Source organism: Zea mays, chromosome 3, assembly GCF_902167145.1.
Source record: "Zea mays cultivar B73 chromosome 3, Zm-B73-REFERENCE-NAM-5.0, whole genome shotgun sequence".
NCBI classification, from domain to species: domain Eukaryota; kingdom Viridiplantae; phylum Streptophyta; class Magnoliopsida; order Poales; family Poaceae; genus Zea; species Zea mays.
The window spans coordinates 93,571,033-93,589,380 of NC_050098.1; the positions used below are offsets into that span (position 1 = coordinate 93,571,033).

At 41.9% G+C, this 18,348-nt stretch overlaps 1 protein-coding gene across 2 annotated transcripts; it reads left to right on the top strand.

Annotated features, from left to right (window-relative positions):
- The first annotated feature begins 1,285 nt into the window (after window positions 1–1,285).
- On the top strand, window positions 1,286–18,131 carry LOC100194235 (uncharacterized). Of its 2 annotated transcripts, none has more exons than NM_001359435.1 (31): window positions 1,286–1,539; window positions 1,691–1,775; window positions 1,893–2,043; window positions 2,143–2,300; window positions 3,474–3,739; window positions 3,819–4,037; window positions 4,105–4,213; window positions 4,301–4,416; window positions 4,928–5,026; window positions 5,138–5,247; window positions 5,991–6,065; window positions 6,544–6,622; window positions 6,724–6,870; window positions 6,962–7,042; window positions 7,128–7,247; window positions 7,620–7,742; window positions 8,337–8,414; window positions 8,505–8,593; window positions 8,687–8,795; window positions 9,029–9,097; window positions 9,196–9,306; window positions 12,186–12,241; window positions 12,352–12,529; window positions 12,624–12,725; window positions 12,803–12,874; window positions 13,044–13,109; window positions 13,259–13,324; window positions 13,467–13,667; window positions 14,477–14,551; window positions 14,637–14,723; window positions 17,562–18,030. In NM_001359435.1, the coding sequence occupies exons 1-31, from the start codon at window positions 1,510–1,512 to the stop codon at window positions 17,601–17,603; spliced, it is 3,369 nt and encodes a 1,122-aa protein (NP_001346364.1). In that variant the 5' UTR covers window positions 1,286–1,509; the 3' UTR covers window positions 17,604–18,030. The 2 variants fall into 2 exon arrangements, with proteins under 2 accessions (NP_001346364.1, XP_008672211.1); XM_008673989.3 differs by having other exon boundaries at window positions 1,300–1,539; window positions 1,694–1,775; window positions 17,562–18,131.
- The last annotated feature ends 217 nt before the right edge of the window (window positions 18,132–18,348 follow it).

An 18,348-nucleotide genomic window follows, 5' to 3' on the forward strand; every position in this document is an offset into this window, starting at 1 on the left:
ATTCTTCTAGTATAGACTATATGGTGTTGCTATCTTGCCGACAGTCAACAACAAGTTCCACTGTTGGTGTTGTTGTGTTGGAGGTTGGAGTAGGGTCGCCTACACAATCTGAGTGCCTGACGCCTTGACTGCTGACTACATTCAGTTGCATTCAGTTGTTCACTGCTACTGTTTGAGTTGGCCAGCTCCCACATATCATAGTCCCACGCTCACTCGCCTGGTTTCAGACTCGCTATTGTCGAGCGTCAAAAGCCACCGCAGTACCGCACCGGCCAGTGAGAGTGGTCTGTATGTCACTCTATTCGAGTGTCTTTGTTTTTAAATCTCGGTTTTTTGGTTAACCAAAAATTGAACCAAACTGTGTGATTAACCAAATGGCTGGTTTTCTCTTTTCTAGACATAATTTCGGTTTGCATTATTAAAAACCGAACTTAAATGAAAAACCGAAAAACTGAACCTAGTCCTAGCTTTTGTGGACCTCGGAAAGGCCCTGTTTTGTTTCAGCTTCTGTTCACAAAAAGCTGTTGCAGACTGCCAAATGCTCAGCTTTTCAGTCAACTTCTACAAAATTCATTTTGGTAAAAAACCATCCAAAAATAATAAACACATAATCGGTCGATTTATTGCGATAGTAAGAATCCATCGCTTTCTAGATTCTGAATCCTATGGACACCTTCATCTTCCTCCAAGCATCGTCAACAACGCGACTTATAAAAATGCCCTATAATTTAAAAATGAGTATATTTTATAGAATTTAGGGCACCAACAAAACATTCCGCTCCAACAGTAAAACCTCAAATCTAGATTATAGGACAGTCCACTCCAATGTAATATATTTGAGGCACTTGAGAGGGTGTCCTATATTTTTTAACCAAATTTTATAAAATGAGACACTGTTGGAGTAATTTTTCTAAAGTATATCCAACAATGCCTCAAATTGGTGTCTCAAATTTAAATATGAGGCTCTATGTAGAAAAATTACTCCAACAATGTCTCATTTTATAAAATTTGTTCAAAAAATCATAGGTCACTTTCTCGAGTGTCTCAAATATATTATACCACACTGGGCTGCCCTATAATTTAGATTTAAGGCTTTATTATTGGAGTAAAATGTTTTATTGTGCCCTAAATTTTATAAAATATACTCATTTTTAAATTATATGTTGGAGACTTTTATTCTTTTTACGGTCACATTTTTCTTATACCCAGATTCTGAAGGTAAAAATTCGGCCGAAGAATAAGAGACAAAGCTGGGTAGTCGAGGGTAAAAAAAACCCCCTCCCTGCTCCTGTCTGAGCTTCGCCGTGGCGTGCCCGTTTCGACCCTGGAAAATCACGAAATCGCCCCGACAGCACACGACCGACCTGTCCCCCCTTCACCGCATCAGCAACATCCCCTCTCCTCCCTCGCTCCTTCTTCCTCCTCTTCCCGCCGCCGTCGTCCGCCGCCGCCGCTGGCTTGGCGGCCGCCTCTCGTACACCCATCGCAGTTGCGGGCGACGACGACCACATGACTATGATGACGCCGCCCCCTCTCGAGGTACGTGCTCTCCTTCACTGGCTACCTCGCCCCGATCTCCGCGGCCAGTTCCCCCTCGCCGCTGCGCCGATCTAGAGTGCTCGGGTTCGCACCAGGGTTTAAGCGCCGGGCCGGATCTGACTCCTCAGCCCGCGCTCTTCCCTCCTCGCAGCAGCAGCAGGAGGACGACGAGATGCTGGTGCCGCATCAGGAGCTCCCTGTCGCTGGCCCAGAAGCAGCCCCACAGCCGATGGAAGGTGAGGACCTAAGCCTTCTCTCGCCTTCTGTGCTTGTGTTCGTGGGTTTATGTGTTTCAGTTTTCTCGTTGATCTCATCTCACACCTGGTGGCTGCTGTCGTGGTTTCTGCTACTAGTTGTTGCGCAGACAGAGCCTGCCACCACAGCGGAGAGCCAGCCGCCTGAGGACCCGCAGACGACGCGCTTCACCTGGACGATCGAGAGCTTCAGCCGTCTTAACACTAAGAAGCACTACTCTGATGTATTTGTCGTTGGAGGATACAAATGGTGAGCTTTTGGATCTCTTCTCTTGCCACTGTAACTGCTGACGGAAACATGGGTAAATGTTTGGTGGGTTTTAATGGATGTGCTACTTTTTGCTTGCAGGCGTGTCCTAATTTTCCCCAAGGGGAACAATGTGGATCACTTCTCGATGTATTTGGATGTTGCAGATTCTGGGAACCTCCCATACGGGTGGAGCCGGTATGCTCAGTTCAGCTTGGCTGTTGTGAATCAGATCCATCCTAAGTATACGATTCGGAAAGGTATCTCTTTCTTCATTTGATGTTCTTCTGCTTGTCTTGTGAATGCCATCCCATCATGGAAGTTTAACTTTTAAAGGCTATAACTTACAAATCTTCAACTGAGCTGGAACATGATGGGGTCATTGGCAGCTATTTGATTGTTGACAATTGTCAAACATTTACCATGATAGCATGAGGTTATAACTGGAAATGAGATGCACATTCTGTTTGCCTATAACTAATTACAACGAATATGCGAAATCATAGACAACAATGAAGCTCTGTCCCTTTGTTATTCTGAATCAAGATATATGTGGTAGGAAGCACATGCCACACATGCATGGCACATAAAGTTCTTAAGTTCAATAGAATCTTTAGTTTTGAAGTTATTTTAATTTTAAGGAGGTTAATTCGCTTTTAGGTAAGTTGTTTGTTTTCATATTTACTCGATTTCTGTAGGATGTTGCTCAGCTGCATGTCTCTTTTTTCTTATCATTTTTGCAAAGTGACAACTCAAACTAGTCACTAGTGTCTCAACTCTCATGTGTGCTTGTCACCTTTACTGCATGTGTTTTTTAAAAAATTAATTATTGTGTTGATTGTGAGATATTCTTTTAAGTTATATTTCTTTGCAAATATCTGTGTTAACATTGTTGAATGTGCCTTTTGTTAGGATGTATGTAGATCATCAATCACAAATGGAGTTGGTACTGTTACAGTGCACGGTGTAATATGCTCAACAATGTTATAAATAGGATATGGATGGCGGAGTCCAATTCACGCCATTTGAAATTTACAAACATGTGTGGACAGGAGTACCAGATCCACATTGCTTTCTCACAAACAATAATTTTTCAAAACTGTGTTGATTGCAGTTGTGCTTATGTAGATTTCCCAAGAACTCCTAACATTTTGTTTCTTACTTTGATATTTTCTCCTCAGTTACTGATTCACAGTGGCTTGAAACTCTAAGCTTCGGTTCAGTTGCTAATAATCTATCAAGTGATGTATAAATACTAGAATTATTGTCTACAAGGGTTTGATTGCCAATTTTTTTTTCATAAGTTCCTTCAACCTGCCTTTTTATGTGTTATTATAATATCCTTATTTTTTTTCTTTAGTTACATTATGTTTCTCACTATTTCTGGAATATTTCTTTTGGTTGAATCTATATGTTGGTCCCATGTTTGGCAGATACTCAGCACCAATTTAATGCACGTGAGAGCGACTGGGGTTTCACATCATTTATGCCTTTGAGTGACCTATATGACCCAAGCAGGGGCTATCTTGTGAATGACACCATTATTGTGGAAGCTGAGGTTGCTGTCCGCAGAATGGTTGATTATTGGACTTATGACTCGAAAAAAGAAACAGGTTTTGTAGGTCTTAAGAATCAAGGTGCTACCTGTTATATGAATTCTCTCCTTCAAACGTTATACCATACACCATATTTTAGAAAGGTGAAATCAATCATTGTTCTGTTCTACATGTTTCTCTAAGCACCTGAATTTTGAACCATTTATTGAAATGTTTTCATAGGCTGTATATCATATGCCAACAACTGAGAATGACATGCCATCTGGGAGTATCCCTTTAGCCCTGCAGAGCCTGTTTTACAAGCTACAGTATAGTGACAACAGTGTAGCAACGAAAGAGTTGACTAAATCCTTTGGATGGGATACCTATGATTCTTTCATGCAGCATGATGTGCAAGAACTCAACAGAGTTCTTTGTGAGAAACTGGAAGATAAGATGAAGGTGAATATGACAATAATGAATTATCATTACACCAATTTACTTTTTATTAACTTTTCTTTCTACACAGGGAACTGTTGTGGAAGGAACAATTGAACAATTATTCGAAGGCCACCACATTAATTACATTGAGTGCATTAACGTGGACTATAAATCTAACAGAAAAGAATCATTTTATGGTAGGTTCTGTCATTTAATTGTACTTGCAGGAAAATCATATATTTATATGATATATAAATAATAGTTGCCTATGTCATGACTGGCAGATCTACAACTTGATGTGAAAGGTTGTCGTGATGTTTATGCATCATTTGATAAGTATGTGGAAGTGGAGAGTCTAGAGGGTGATAACAAGTACCATGCGGAGCGTTATGGCTTACAGGTTCCCACAAGTTTTGCTCTATGCGTGACTTTGTAGCTGGATATTTAGGTGTAGATGCTGATTACCTGATTTTCAGAGTTTTAGGAATGTTTCATGGTATTTCAATAAAATGATGGAATTCTATGTCGTAATTTATCTTGTCTTTTTTTGAACAAGGCTAAAACCTCAGCCTGGCCTTTATAGAAAGCTTAACCAGCACCATCTGGTTTGCTGTGGTTACCAATTTATGAACAAAAAACACAGCCATCTTGCGCCACTGCAATTCCAAACTCTCTTTGCCAAAGAAAAACACCCCAGTTCTCCCATTCTCTAGCAAACACCAGACACATGTACTCTCAAATGCCAACAGAAGATACGCAACACGACCCAGAACACACTCAGAGTACTCTCTACTACATCTGGACAAAAAAATGTGTGGATTATTATCAGTTCGGTTATGATTATCTTTTCTGACCTTTTTTTGTTATTACTATTGTTGTTCCTTAATTTTAATATTATTTTTTGTTTTCAGGATGCAAGGAAAGGTGTGCTTTTCCTTGATTTCCCTCCTGTTTTGCAGCTTCAACTGAAGCGTTTTGAATATGATTACATGCGAGATACAATGGTTAAGGTTAGAACCGTGCTGAATACCACCATCCAAATGATAAACCACTTCCATACATCTTAAGAAATGGTGAATAAGGTTACCCAGGATTGGTGATGATCTTATCTACTTCTGCAGATTAATGACCGCTATGAGTTCCCTCTTCAACTTGATCTTGATAGAGACAATGGAAAATATCTATCTCCAGATGCAGATCGAAGTATTAGAAACCTCTATACTCTTCACAGGTAATTTATTTATTTATCATAAACTGTTCCAAATCTTTGAATGGTATATAGGTGAAACAGCTATAATGAAAAAAATCTATTCCATGTATGTAGAAATGTGAAAAATCCAACCAGTATATCATTTCTTCTTTAAAGGTGCCCCTGTTTCAGTTACTTTTTTTTCTTCTAGTTGCTGATCTCTGGTTCGTGTAATACAGAAGAACCTGAGTGTAGAAATTGGCCAATAAATGAAATGTATGCAACATTGTCCTTTTGCCCTACATAGTGAAGCTGTGTTAGACATGTCCAACCGCTTGAGAGGTTTGGACATGTGGAGACCTCCAGAGGCACCAGTGCACAGTAGGATCCTAAGACGCAATATTAATGAGAAGAGAGGAAGAGGAAGACCAAAGTTGACATGGGAAGAGATAGTAAAATGAGACTTGCAAAGTTGGGATATACCTAAAGATTTAGCCTTGAATAGGAGTGCATGGAAAACAACTATTCATGTGCATGAACTATGACTTGTGGGTTCTATTGGGTTTTTAATTCTAACCTACCCCAACTTGCTTGGGATAAAAGGCTTTGTTGTTTGTTTGTACTTTGTAGTGAAGCTGTGTTAGAAAATGTGCAAATTTTATAAAAAATGCTGTCTTATTTGCGCTGACTGTTTTCTTCACATTATTCATGTATTCTTATGGCAGTTTGCATACCACATGATACATTTTTCTATGCTGATGTTGCCTGTTTTTTTTTTTGTTCAGTGTTCTTGTTCATAGTGGAGGAGTACATGGTGGTCACTACTATGCTTTCATTCGGCCGACACTCTCGGATCAGTGGTGTGTTTCTATCTCATGAGTTTCAGTTCATTCTGGTACAGTTCACATTGATAGTTTTCCGTTCTGCACCATTATTTTGATTGTGGCCCGGCATTTTAAGCTTAAGAGATATTTGTGATTCTTAAAATGCTTCATGCTGATATTACCTTGGAATAATTTGTGGAAAGATAACCTCTCAGTTACACTCTGCCCTGCTCACAACTTCAGTCTACTCATTTCTGGCTTTATCACCATCTTGTGTCTTGTGTCAACATGTAATGCAATCCTCTGAATCTGTTGGTTATCTTTATCATCTTCTATCAGCTGTACTGTAGATTGGCAGTTCATAGTGATTGAGAGCCTTCTTTCACAGTAATACCATATTTAAGCAGATGGCACATGGAATCACTTTCTTTGCTTGTGCATAACACATTGTCATCCCGTTACTATATCTTTGAACATATTTTACAAAACTCTGAATTTTTCTGGTGGTTTTCAGGTACAAATTCGATGATGAGCGGGTTACAAAAGAAGACACTAAAAAGGCACTTGAAGAGCAGTATGGGGGTGAGGAAGAGGTAAAATTCTTTATAACAATTCATTCAATACAATACAGTTACTTGAGGACTTGTATAAATTTTCCACTTATTGCTTAACTCTTATTCTTTGTATGGAACAGTTGCCTCAAATAAACCCTGGTTTCAATAACACACCATTCAAATTCACAAAGTATTCAAATGCCTACATGCTTGTCTATATACGTGAGAATGACAAGGATAAAATAATGTGTAATGTCGATGAGAAGGATATTGCTGAGCATTTGCGGGTAAGTAGTTCTGGTATACTTTGTCCCCTTTTCTATGTATCATCTTGTGTTTTTGTTGGAGATAGTGATTGATTGAACTGTTCTTTTACAGATAAGGTTGAAGAAAGAACAAGAAGAGAAAGAGCACAAGAAGAAGGAGAAGTCTGAAGCTCATCTCTACACTATCATAAAGGTCTGGTCTTGTTTCAGTCATACCAGCAGCTAACTCTCTTGGTGACTCCTCTTGATAGAACTTTATTTGTAAAAAATGAAAATAGATTGCTCGAGACAAGGATTTAAAGGAGCAAATTGGTAAAAATATATATTTTGACCTGGTGGACCATGAAAAAGTTTGCAGCTTCCGCATTCAGAAGCAGTTGCCTTTTACTGCATTCCAGGTAATGGCCCAAAAAACCCTACATGTTTTTACTTAGCATTATGGTTTTTGGATACTACAGGCCTATTTGCACGGGATTGAGCTGCTCATTTATGGTTGTTTTGAACTCAAGTTCAAGCCTCTCCAGGCAGTGTTATTTTCTGCTGTTATTCTATCTTAAAAATTAAAACGAACACTTACCAGAAATAGTCAGCAAAATTGCGTTATGGTCTGGCTGATTAATAGTTTTCATTATCAGTTTGGAACATTCCATTTACCACATTCCAGATTTCTTAAATTTTCTAGTTGTGCCCTATAAGTCAAAGCTATAGCAGCGAGTCAGTGACTACTTGATTTTGGTAGTCTCATTTGATTTTTCAAATGAATTTTTCAGGAGGAAGTTGCAAAGGAATTTGGCATCCCAGTACAGTTTCAGCGCTTCTGGTTGTGGGCTAAGAGGCAGAACCATACATACCGCCCGAATCGTCCATTGACCCCCCATGAGGAAGCACAATCAGTGAGCCATTTATTGTTTTTAGAAGTTCACACTTATAATACTTGAAGTACTTAAATATGTGGAGTAGCATTTGATTCATCACTTTTGAAGTTCAAACAGTGTTAAGTTTTATTTTCATTTGTTTTATTTATCTTCTCTTTTTAATTTTGTCTTCCCTTTTGCCATTCTTTTTATGCGGAAAAGGTATTTTTTATTTTTCAACATCACTTGCAAGTTCTACCTCGACATGTCACTTGCAATTTGAGGACAAGTGAAGTTGTGTGCATTCTTAACGTTTGAGATTTGCTTACATGTAACATGCAGCATTAATTTATTTGAACTCTTGATCTATCAGTTTGATTGAATTTCTTGAAATTTAGAATACTACTACCTCCGTTCTCGAATATTTGTCGCTTGCTAGGTCATTTTTGAACTAAAACACGACAAATAAAAAAGAGCGGAGGGAGTAGTATTTTTGCAGTAGACAATAAGGATCTATTTATGTGGCAATATTTCAGAAACAGTGAAAAACAATCTGCTTCATATCTTAGCCTTTTACTTCTTTAGTTTGTGCCAATCCATTTGTCATTTTAATTTATTTCTTTCATTGCACAGGTCGGGCAGCTTAGGGAAGTCTCAAATAAGGCACACAATGCTGAGCTGAAGCTGTTTTTGGAAGTTGAACTTGGACCGGTAAATATTGGTTTTTTATGTCTCCTATTTCCTCTGTTTTTTATGCCTTCTAGATTTTGAGATGCTTGTTTCTAATTATTACTTCCATAGGAGCTATGTCCAATTCGTCCACCTGAGAAGAGCAAAGAAGACATACTTCTTTTCTTCAAGCTCTATAATGCCGAGAAGGAAGAACTTTGGTATGTTTCTTGTTAATCCATTTGTCAATCTTTCTGTTGAACTTCTTTTACAGATGACTCACATGGTGACATGACATCGCTTTGCTATTACAGTTTTGTCGGTAGGCTTTTTGTGAAGGCTCTGGGAAAACCGTCTGAAATATTGACAAAACTGAATGAAATGGCTGGATTTTCTCCAAATGAAGAAATTGAGCTATATGAGGTGCTTCACAATTCTGTATTTATTTCTCTAGAGTACACGTACTAACTTGTAGTATGCATGTTCTGCCTATGTGCTCCTTGTGCTCATATAATCTGTTCAAGTCCTTTATTGTTCGAGTGTATCTTGTTCAATGGTCATTGTTAATGTAGTACAATGTTATGCACTTAATAATGATGTCGTGATGATCTTTCCAAGTTGAATATTCTAATGCTTTTGAAATTCTTGTTCTTCAGGAAATTAAGTTTGAGCCAAATGTGATGTGCGAACATATTGACAAGAAACTTACTTTCCGTTCTAGTCAGGTTTGCGAAATTTCTCTTTTTAGATACACATGTTTCTTAGTTATTCGGTCAACAAAGGAATTTGTTTATTTTTTTGGATTTGTTTTCTTATGCTTTAGCTTGAAGATGGAGACATCATCTGTTTCCAAAAGGCTCCTGTTCCAGATGGTGATCCACAAGTGCGCTATCCAGATGTCCCTTCATTCTTGGAGTATGTTCACAATAGGCAGGTATACTTGGATATAAAACAATTCTAATGTTTTCAGCTTATCTCATTATTTACCAAACTCAATTGTACCATTTTTTTCTTCTTTATTTCACTGTGTTTTTTACATACTGTTCTCTCTTTGCCTTCATTTACGTATTCGTGGTGAGCATGAGCTTCTCATTTTATGAAATTAGTATTATCAGGACCAAAAACCAAATTATCTTGTCGTGTTTGCGTGCATATGTGGTTTTCTTTGTAAAATAGTTTCTTATCTGTTGCTTTGTAATGATAATTTTTTTGATTCATTTACTACATCAAGGTTAAGCTTTGAGCCCTTATCTATTTGCCTTAGTGATAGATGAGGTCACGAGGGATATACAAGGAGATATCCCTTGGTGTATGCTTTTTCCTGACGATGTAGTCCTAGTAGATAAAAGCTGGGAAGGAGTAAATAGAAAGCTTGAGTTATGACGTCAGACCCTAGAGTCAAAAGGATTTAGAATTAGCAGGACCAAAACCGAGTATATGAGATGTGACTTTGGTACTACAATTAGTGAGGATGGAGATGTAAGCTTGGGAGGCCAGGTAGTACCAAAGGACACCTTTTGTTATTTGGGATCGATGCTACAGAGAGATGATGATATTGATGAAGATGTTAGCCATAGAATCAAAGCGGGATGGATGAAATGGCGTCAAGCATCGGGAGTCCTATGTAACAAGAGAGTGCCATAGAAGTTGAAAGGCAAGTTCTACAGGACAGCGCTTAGGCCTGCTATGTTATATGGGGCTGAGTGTTGGCTGACTAAGAGACGACATATCCAACAACTAAGTGTCGCAGAGATGCATATGTTGCGTTGGATATGTGGGCACACAAGATTGGACCGAGTGAGAAACGATGACATACGCGATCGGCTAGGAGTAGCGCCAATTGAAGAAAAGATTATTCATGTACCATTCTGCAATGCACCCCTTCCTCCTTCCCTTGCAATTACTTAGGGCTGCCTATCTCAGATAAAAAGCTTAGCAGGAATATTTTGATGAATTGGGTTGACAAGATTGCGGATAGGCTACCAAATTGGAAAGCTAGGCTCCTCAACCTTGCTGGAAGGACAGCCCTTGTGCGCTTTGTACTTTCAGCCATCCCAGTTTACCTCTTCCTTGCTATGAATGTCCCTAAGTGGGTGATTAACAAAATTAATAGAATCAGAAAAGGATTTGTGTGGAGAGGGAGAAAAGAGGCGAATGGAGGCAGCTGCCTCGTGGCTTGGGATGTAGTCACAAGACCTTTGAAGTATGGAGGGCTTGGGATTCCTAATTTACAACACATGTGTTGGGCCCTTCAAACCAAATGGCTATGGCTTCAAAAAACAGATCGGAACAGACCTTGGCATGGCTTGTCTATCCCCATTCAGCAGCATGTCAAAGACCTTTTTGCAGCCTCTCTGTTTACTCATGTGGGAAATGGCTCTAATACCTTGTTCTGGACAGATAAGTGGCTAAATGGATGCTCCATCAGAGATCTTGCTCCAGAAGTGGTGTCCAAGGTGGCTAAACGAGCTCTTATCTCTATGACAGTGGATCAGGCTCTTGAAAACAGGCAATGGATAGCTCATATCAAACCCCCTCTTTCCTTGGTCGGAATTCAACAATTTCTTTTCTTATGGGATACTTTAGGTGAGGTGCAGCTGTCTCAGGAGGAAGACCACCATGTTTGGAGACATGAGACATTAGGGCTGTTCTCTTCTAAATCCTGTTACAATGTCCTCTTCTTCGGCTCTACTGTTTTTGAGCCTTGGAAGAGATTATGGAAGACCTGGGCTCCTCCTAAATGCAAGTTTTTCCTTTGGTTGGCAATAAGGAACAAGTGTTGGACAGCTGACAGATTACAGATGAGGGGGATGCCACACCCAGATGTTTGCCCAATGTGTGACCAAGCCCAAGAGACAATTCAGCACCTCCTTACTGCGTGCATTTTTGCTCGGCAATTTTGGCACACAATTCTTGCTGCTATTGGCTTGGGGGCACCTCACTCCGGCAGCTGATGAGAAGAATTTTGCAGACTGGTGGGGAAAGGTGAGCCTAAGGGTTATCAAGGCCAGGAAAAAGGGGTTTAACTCTCTGATCATCCTAGGGGCGTGGTGCCTATGGCTCCAGAGAAACAGAGCAGTGTTTCATGGGGAGTCTCCATCCTTACACAGGATTTTTAGGTGTTTCTCGGATGAGTGCGTTTGCTGGGCTTCAGCAGGAGCTAAGGAGATTGGGAGCATGGGCTTAGTTGCTGCTCTGGGCGAGGTCGGGTCAAGTGTCAGTATCAATCTGTAATTACCTTCAGGTTTATGTGAGTCTTTGGGAGATTTGCTCAGTAACATCTCTTTTGTAAGGTTTCTTTTCCTCTCTAATATATAAGATGCACAGTTCTCCTGCGCGTTCTATAAAAAAAACACCGGTTGAGATGGTTTGGGCATGTCCACCGGAGACCCCAGAGGCACCGGTGCATAGAGGCATCATAAGACGGGACAATAATGTGAAGAGAGGTAGAGGTTGACCGAACTTGACATGGGAGGAGGCAATCAAAAGGGACTTGAAGGAATGGAATATCCCAATGGAGCTGTATTTGGATAGAAATCTTTGGAAAGAAGCTATCCACGTGTCCGAACCATTATTAGGCCTTTTTCCTTTTAGTGCTTTCAAAAGCTTTTCCCCTACCCTTTCTCTTTCTCTTTTTGGTGACATCTTGTTGGGTTTCAACTCTAGCCTACCCCAACTTGCTTGGGACTAAAAGGCTATGTTGATGATGATTCATTTACTATGAAAGCATAATTATGCTTGCTGTTTTTGTGAAGTGCAAACTAATTTACTGTTACTGAGTTCACTTTTAACTTTGTGTTGTTTTTACTGTAGGTTGTGCACTTTCGGTCTCTGGACAAACCAAAGGATGATGATTTTTCTTTGGAATTGTAAGGGATTGCAAATGAAACTGATAAACTGGTTTACATTTGAACTTCGGTTTTACGTTGGAACTTTGGTTTTGAATCAACATACATATGTGTTTCTTGTTTTCACTTAGGTCAAAGCTTCATACTTATGATGATGTTGTTGAGAGAGTTGCACATAAACTTGGGTTGGATGATCCATCAAAGATTCGGCTTACATCTCACAATTGTTATTCTCAGCAACCTAAACCACAACCTATTAGATATAGGGGAGTAGAACATCTACTGGATATGCTTGTGCATTATAACCAGGTCAAATTCTCTTTGTTTATTCATTAAGTGCATTATTACATTTTAAAACATGACACTTATTTATGCTACTTTCTATTTTGATGCTTCTTTCCAGACTTCTGATATCTTGTATTATGAGGTTCTGGACATTCCACTGCCAGAATTGCAGTGTTTGAAAACGCTTAAAGTTGCATTCCACCATGCAACAAAAGATGAGGTTCGTGTCATGTTTGTCACTAGTTCCTAGCCTCATTTTATTCCTAAGCTATGTCACTTAGGCACATGACTTGTCAGGTGGTTGTTCATAGCATAAGACTTCCAAGAAACAGCACCATCAGTGACGTGATCACTGATTTGAAAACCAAGGTGATCACAAATCTGTCACTTTACCCAGTTACTTAGTTTGTCCTGAATTGTAATTGAATTTGATTGTGATGTTTCTGTTGGTCTGGTGCATAATAACTATACCTATTTACTATAATATCTTTTTTTTATGTTGAAGCATGTCTATAATTCTCATCTTAATGTTCAACAGGTTGAACTATCAAATCCTGATACTGAGCTCCGCTTGCTTGAAGTATTTTACCACAAGATTTATAAGGTTTGCGCATGATTTATGTGAAGTATTTACCGAATGAAGAGTCCTGGCTCTTTCTAATCCAATGTTCTAGAATTTCTGAATTTGTAAAATTAGTGTTATTTTTTTCCTTAAACTTGGCATTGTTAGTATGATATAATTATTTTCTGCAGATTTTTCCGCCTCATGAGAAGATAGAGAACATAAATGATCAGTACTGGACATTACGAGCTGAGGAGGTTCGTATTATTTCATTTTCTTGATGTTGACCCTTTGACCTATTCTATTGAAAAAATACAACTAATTTATGTAGATTAATCTGCGATACTTCTGTATAGTTGTCGATTGTCGTGCATGACACTACTGTCAATTTTGAAACAGATTCCAGAGGAAGAGAAGAATCTTGGCCCACATGACCGTTTGATTCATGTTTATCATTTTATGAAAGACCCTAATCAGAATCAGCAGATTCAGAATTTCGGAGATCCTTTTTTGATGGTTATCCGTGAAGTTGAGACTGCTGCAGAGGTACTGGAGCGCATCCAAAGAAAACTTAGAGTTCCGGATGAGGACTTCTCCAAGGTAATATATTCTTATATGATTACTATTTCTTATGGAATGGATTTACCCAGAGCCTCCCCCTCTCTACCGTCTTCTTTCTTTTACCCTTTCAGTGTCTTTTTTTTTTCTTATCCTTGTTTCTTGTGGGCATCATCTCTAGTCTGCCCCAACTTGTCTGGGACAAAAGGCCATGTCTTTGTTGTTATTGTTGGCTGCCATGGTTGACTGCTATCCAACAGTTTTTCATTTGTTCTGGCCTTCTGGTTGCCTATTGGTCTTGCTGTCACTCCGAAGTTACCATCTTACCTTTTGCCAGCCATTCTGCCCCCTTCCTGTCATGGCAATATGCTTTGGCTCCCTCTTTCATGCTACATGCTTTGGCCAGCTGAGGCACTGAAATAGAACTAAATTATTGTTGTAAACCTCTCTGCATCTTGTGTGTGCTCTGTGCAAAATCACGTCAAGGGCTTAGTTTCTCTCGTTATCACAACATTATTAGTTGATAGGAATGGGTGCTGAAATTTGTCTTTCAAGAGGGGAGGCATTGAGCACCTTTTGAATAGTGAAAGTTTATTTCTCAACAAATTGAAGAACTTGGTAGGTCGGTTAAGCCTCAGTCCAGCCATTCTTGTTTTATGTGAAGGTTTAACATAGGATTGATGAGCCATAATTCTCGCAACTCCATTCCCTTCTTGCCACTCCATTTCAATATTTTCCCTGTATTTAGCATGTTAACTAGTTTATACCAGATTTCTAGCAAACTATAACATTCTTATCCTACAGTTCATACTGCTATGCATCTCTAACACTGATAATGTTTATTTGATCAGTGGAAGCTTGCATTCATATCCATGAACCGGCCAGAGTACCTCCAGGACACTGATGTTGTATCAGCACGTTTTCAGGCATGTGATTTCCTTATCATACTTAAATGCATACCTTCTCTCATTCACTACATTCATACATGATGCTTTGCTTTTTATTATACAGAGGAGAGATGTATATGGTGCTTGGGAACAATACCTTGGCTTGGAGCACACCGATACAACATCGAAAAGGTCTTACACAGCCAATCAGGTAGGCAATGCTATATTCTGTTGTAAAATGAGTGAAATAAATGTTCGACGTTGTAAGATTGTGGAAGTGCTTGATTGTATTGCATAGATGGAGCACATATATATAGACTTACTTAGAACCACATATATATAGATTCAGAACCCTAACCCTAATGGACGACAGCCCAACTGTGGTGCTGGCCCACACACAGAGAACACAAACTGTCTAACATCCCCCCGCAGTCGCAACGGGGGCCACCGCACACGATGAGGCTAGAGTAGAAGTCGAAGGTAGGAGCCGACGGGTTAAAATCCCCCGCACTCGCAACGTCGTGAAGGTGCGAATGTTGTGGCTGGAGAAGAGACCGGTGTGCACTCCAAGACGATAGCCCCTGGATGCCGAGGTGGCCATGGTCGGGAGATACGCAGCAGTAGCCTGATCCCCCCCCCCCCCCCCCCCCCCCCCCCCCCCCGCAGTCGCAACGGGGGCCACCGCACACGATGAGGCTAGAGTAGAAGCCGAAGGTAGGAGCCGACGAGTTAAAATCCCCCCGCAGTCGCAGCGTCGTGAGGGTGCGAATGTTGTGGCTGGAGAAGAGACCGGCGTGCACTCCAAGAAGACGATAGCCCCTGGATGCGGAGGTAGCCAAAGTCGAGGTGGCCATGGTCGGGAGACATGCAACAATAGCCTATTTTTGGGAGGGGTTGACATTCGAGCGTCAACGATCGGCGGTGCGATGCCCCGTGGACCTTTTCGTGTCCAGTCGTCGAGGAGCCATGCCGGGGAGGCCGGCAACAACGCACGCGTTTGCGCCGGTCAGGACGGTAGAAGGGGGTAACGACGGATCCGACTGGGAAGGCCAGGGTAGTGACGTATCCAGCCATGAAGACGGCGATTCGGCCAAAGGGACGACGAATCCATCCGGGAAGGTCGCATCAACGTGGATTCGGCTGGGGAGGCCGCGACAGCGACAGAACCAACGATAGCGGCGACAAAGGGGTGGGTGGCGATGCGGGTCCAGTCGGGCAGGGGTCTGCGCCGGGCCTGGTAAGGGGGGTTGACGCTGACGACGGAAGAAGTTTGAAGGAGAGAGAGGCGCTGCAAGGACGACTCAAGCGAGAGACGCTAGCAACTAGTCTGCCGTAACAGAAAACATGACACAGGGAAGAGCACGCCGGCAGGGGAGGCCACGGTGTGTGCAGCAGGGGTCTCTACTTGCCGGTGTTGGAGGTCGCCGGGGCGGAGACCGCCGACGCCCGCGGCGACGTTGTCGGGGTTGCCCGTGTCCGCGAATAGGTCGGCGCCGGGAAGGAGACCTGTAGAGGGAAACCCTGCTAGGGAGGTGACGGCGGCGTTGCCCAGGGCGCCGGCGGCCAGATCCGCGCGGTGCTCGCGCCCAGGGCCTTGGCGTCGCGCATGCCCAGCCCTATGGCGTTCGCACCCAGCCCAATGGCGGCGTCTGCGCCCAGTGCTGCGGCGGATGGTTGGCGAGCTCGGGGTAGAAGGGAGCCGACGATGGGCGCGTCACTGGGAGAGCTCGAGGGAGAAGATGGGTGTGCGACCAGAGGTAAAAGCAGGGGACGCATGCCATCGATGGAGGGGAGCTCGGCGTGCGCGCCCGACGTGTGGTGAGGACCGGCGGCGGGGATGGAGGCCTGGGCCGCGACCTGGGTCAAAGAAGGCTGTCGCGAGAGAAGCCCGGTCCTCGGGAACTCGCTGACTCCAATCTCTCTGCCGACGGTAAAGAAGAAAAACACCTGCCACCTTTACTGCAACCTCCAATCTGCCAGATCCATCATTCGATCGAGCAGGATGCCAAGACAAGGAGGAGCAGGCCAAGAAGTGGGATGGGGAAGAAGAGACGGGGAGGCAAGGCAGCGGAGTGGAGGCTGGGATGGGGGCCGTCCTCGGGAGGAAAGGATGAGCCTCTAGGGGAAGGTGGAGCAGCCGACGGCTGTGGGGTGGGAGAGGCTGACGATTATTTATGCGTGGAAGGAAACCCTAGTCCTCTGATACCATGTAAGATTGTGGAAGTGCTTGATTGTATTGTATAGGAGATGAGATACATATATATAGACTCATAACTGCATATATATATATATATATATATATATATATATATATATATATATATATATATATATATATATATATATATATATATATATATATATATAGACTCAGAACTCTAACCATAATGGGCCGGCAGCCCAACAGTGATGCCAGCCCACACACAGAGGACACACACTGTCTAACAGACGTGTCCGTGAACTCTATTCCTGGTTAGTTTATGTGTGCCATACTGCCTTTCTAGCTTGACTCTCGTAAGGCTAGCGCTTACGGGTTTGAGTGAAATAGTTGTTCGATGTGCCCACGCCAGCGCTTACGGGGTTGAATGAAATAGTTGTTCGATGTGCCCACCTATATATATTTGTTGGGTGTTTAGAATATTAACAGGAATGGCTTTGCTAATTTGCTTTAGCAACTTATTTACCAAAAGTTGAAAGCATAATCGTGGTCATGCCACTGTTCTTAAGGCGACGCCTAGGCGTCCGGGCGGAGGTCCAACGCCTAGGCGCCTTGCCCGCCTACCTCGCCTAGGCGCCACCTAGGCGTCCAGGCGGTGGTCCAACGCCTTGTCTCGCCTTACCGCTTTAAAAACCATGGGTCATGCATTACATGCAAGAGCGCATGTAGAATGTTTGTGGGTTTGATCCAGTCACTGCATGTTACATGCACTGGTAATGCATTATCAAATTGCTTGCTAGCTGGTGTGTATAATTTGTTCCTCAAATCAATTGCCATGTTTGTGTGTCATAGAAGTAAGCCTTCTATTTGTTTTTTTTATATTGTTTGCAGAATCGGCACACCTATGAGAAGCCCGTGAAAATTTATAATTGAGAAAACTTAAAGTTTCAATCGATTGACGGAGGCCTCGACAACAGTATGCCCAAGATGATGAGGCTTAGAACAGAAAAATTGGCAGAGGAATATAGTTGCTGCCTGTGCTGAGGCCTATACAAGCCCATGAATGCCACGTCAACCTTCAGTGTTGTTACTGCTGTTGTCTATTGGTTCTTCTCGAGGCTTTGCTTCCAAGCAACCAAGCATGTGTGTTGGTTTTTTCATCGTGTCTAGTATGATGGCCCCTGCTAGGATAGTTTGCTTAATTTGTAGAGCAAAGCGAGTACATAAAAAAAGATTTTTGGTAGGGGGCATGTATACAGGATTATAGCCGATACTGATTGCTGCCGCTTGCTGCTGTGGGAACAATGGCAGAGATTGTATAATGGGTTTGTTATTGGTTCCTAATTTTCGTGATGTTGAGAAATGTAAGAGGAGAACCGCGTGGATAGTACAGTTTTGAGTTCCAGCCTAGGCTGTTTGTTGCAACTTGGCATATTTGGTATAATATTCTGCTTTCCACAATGCGCATATGGCAAACTGAATACTGGTACCGTGTCAAACAGAACTTCTGAGACCATTGCAACCCTATTTCAATCCATTCTACCAGAAGAGCCAACACGTTCTAACTAAAGAATGACCCAATAACTAGACCGATTGAAACCAAACCGTGTCTAGACATGATATTAGATTGTAAGGCCTCCTAGATACCTATCTAGATACGTAGTAAAAGCCAAACATT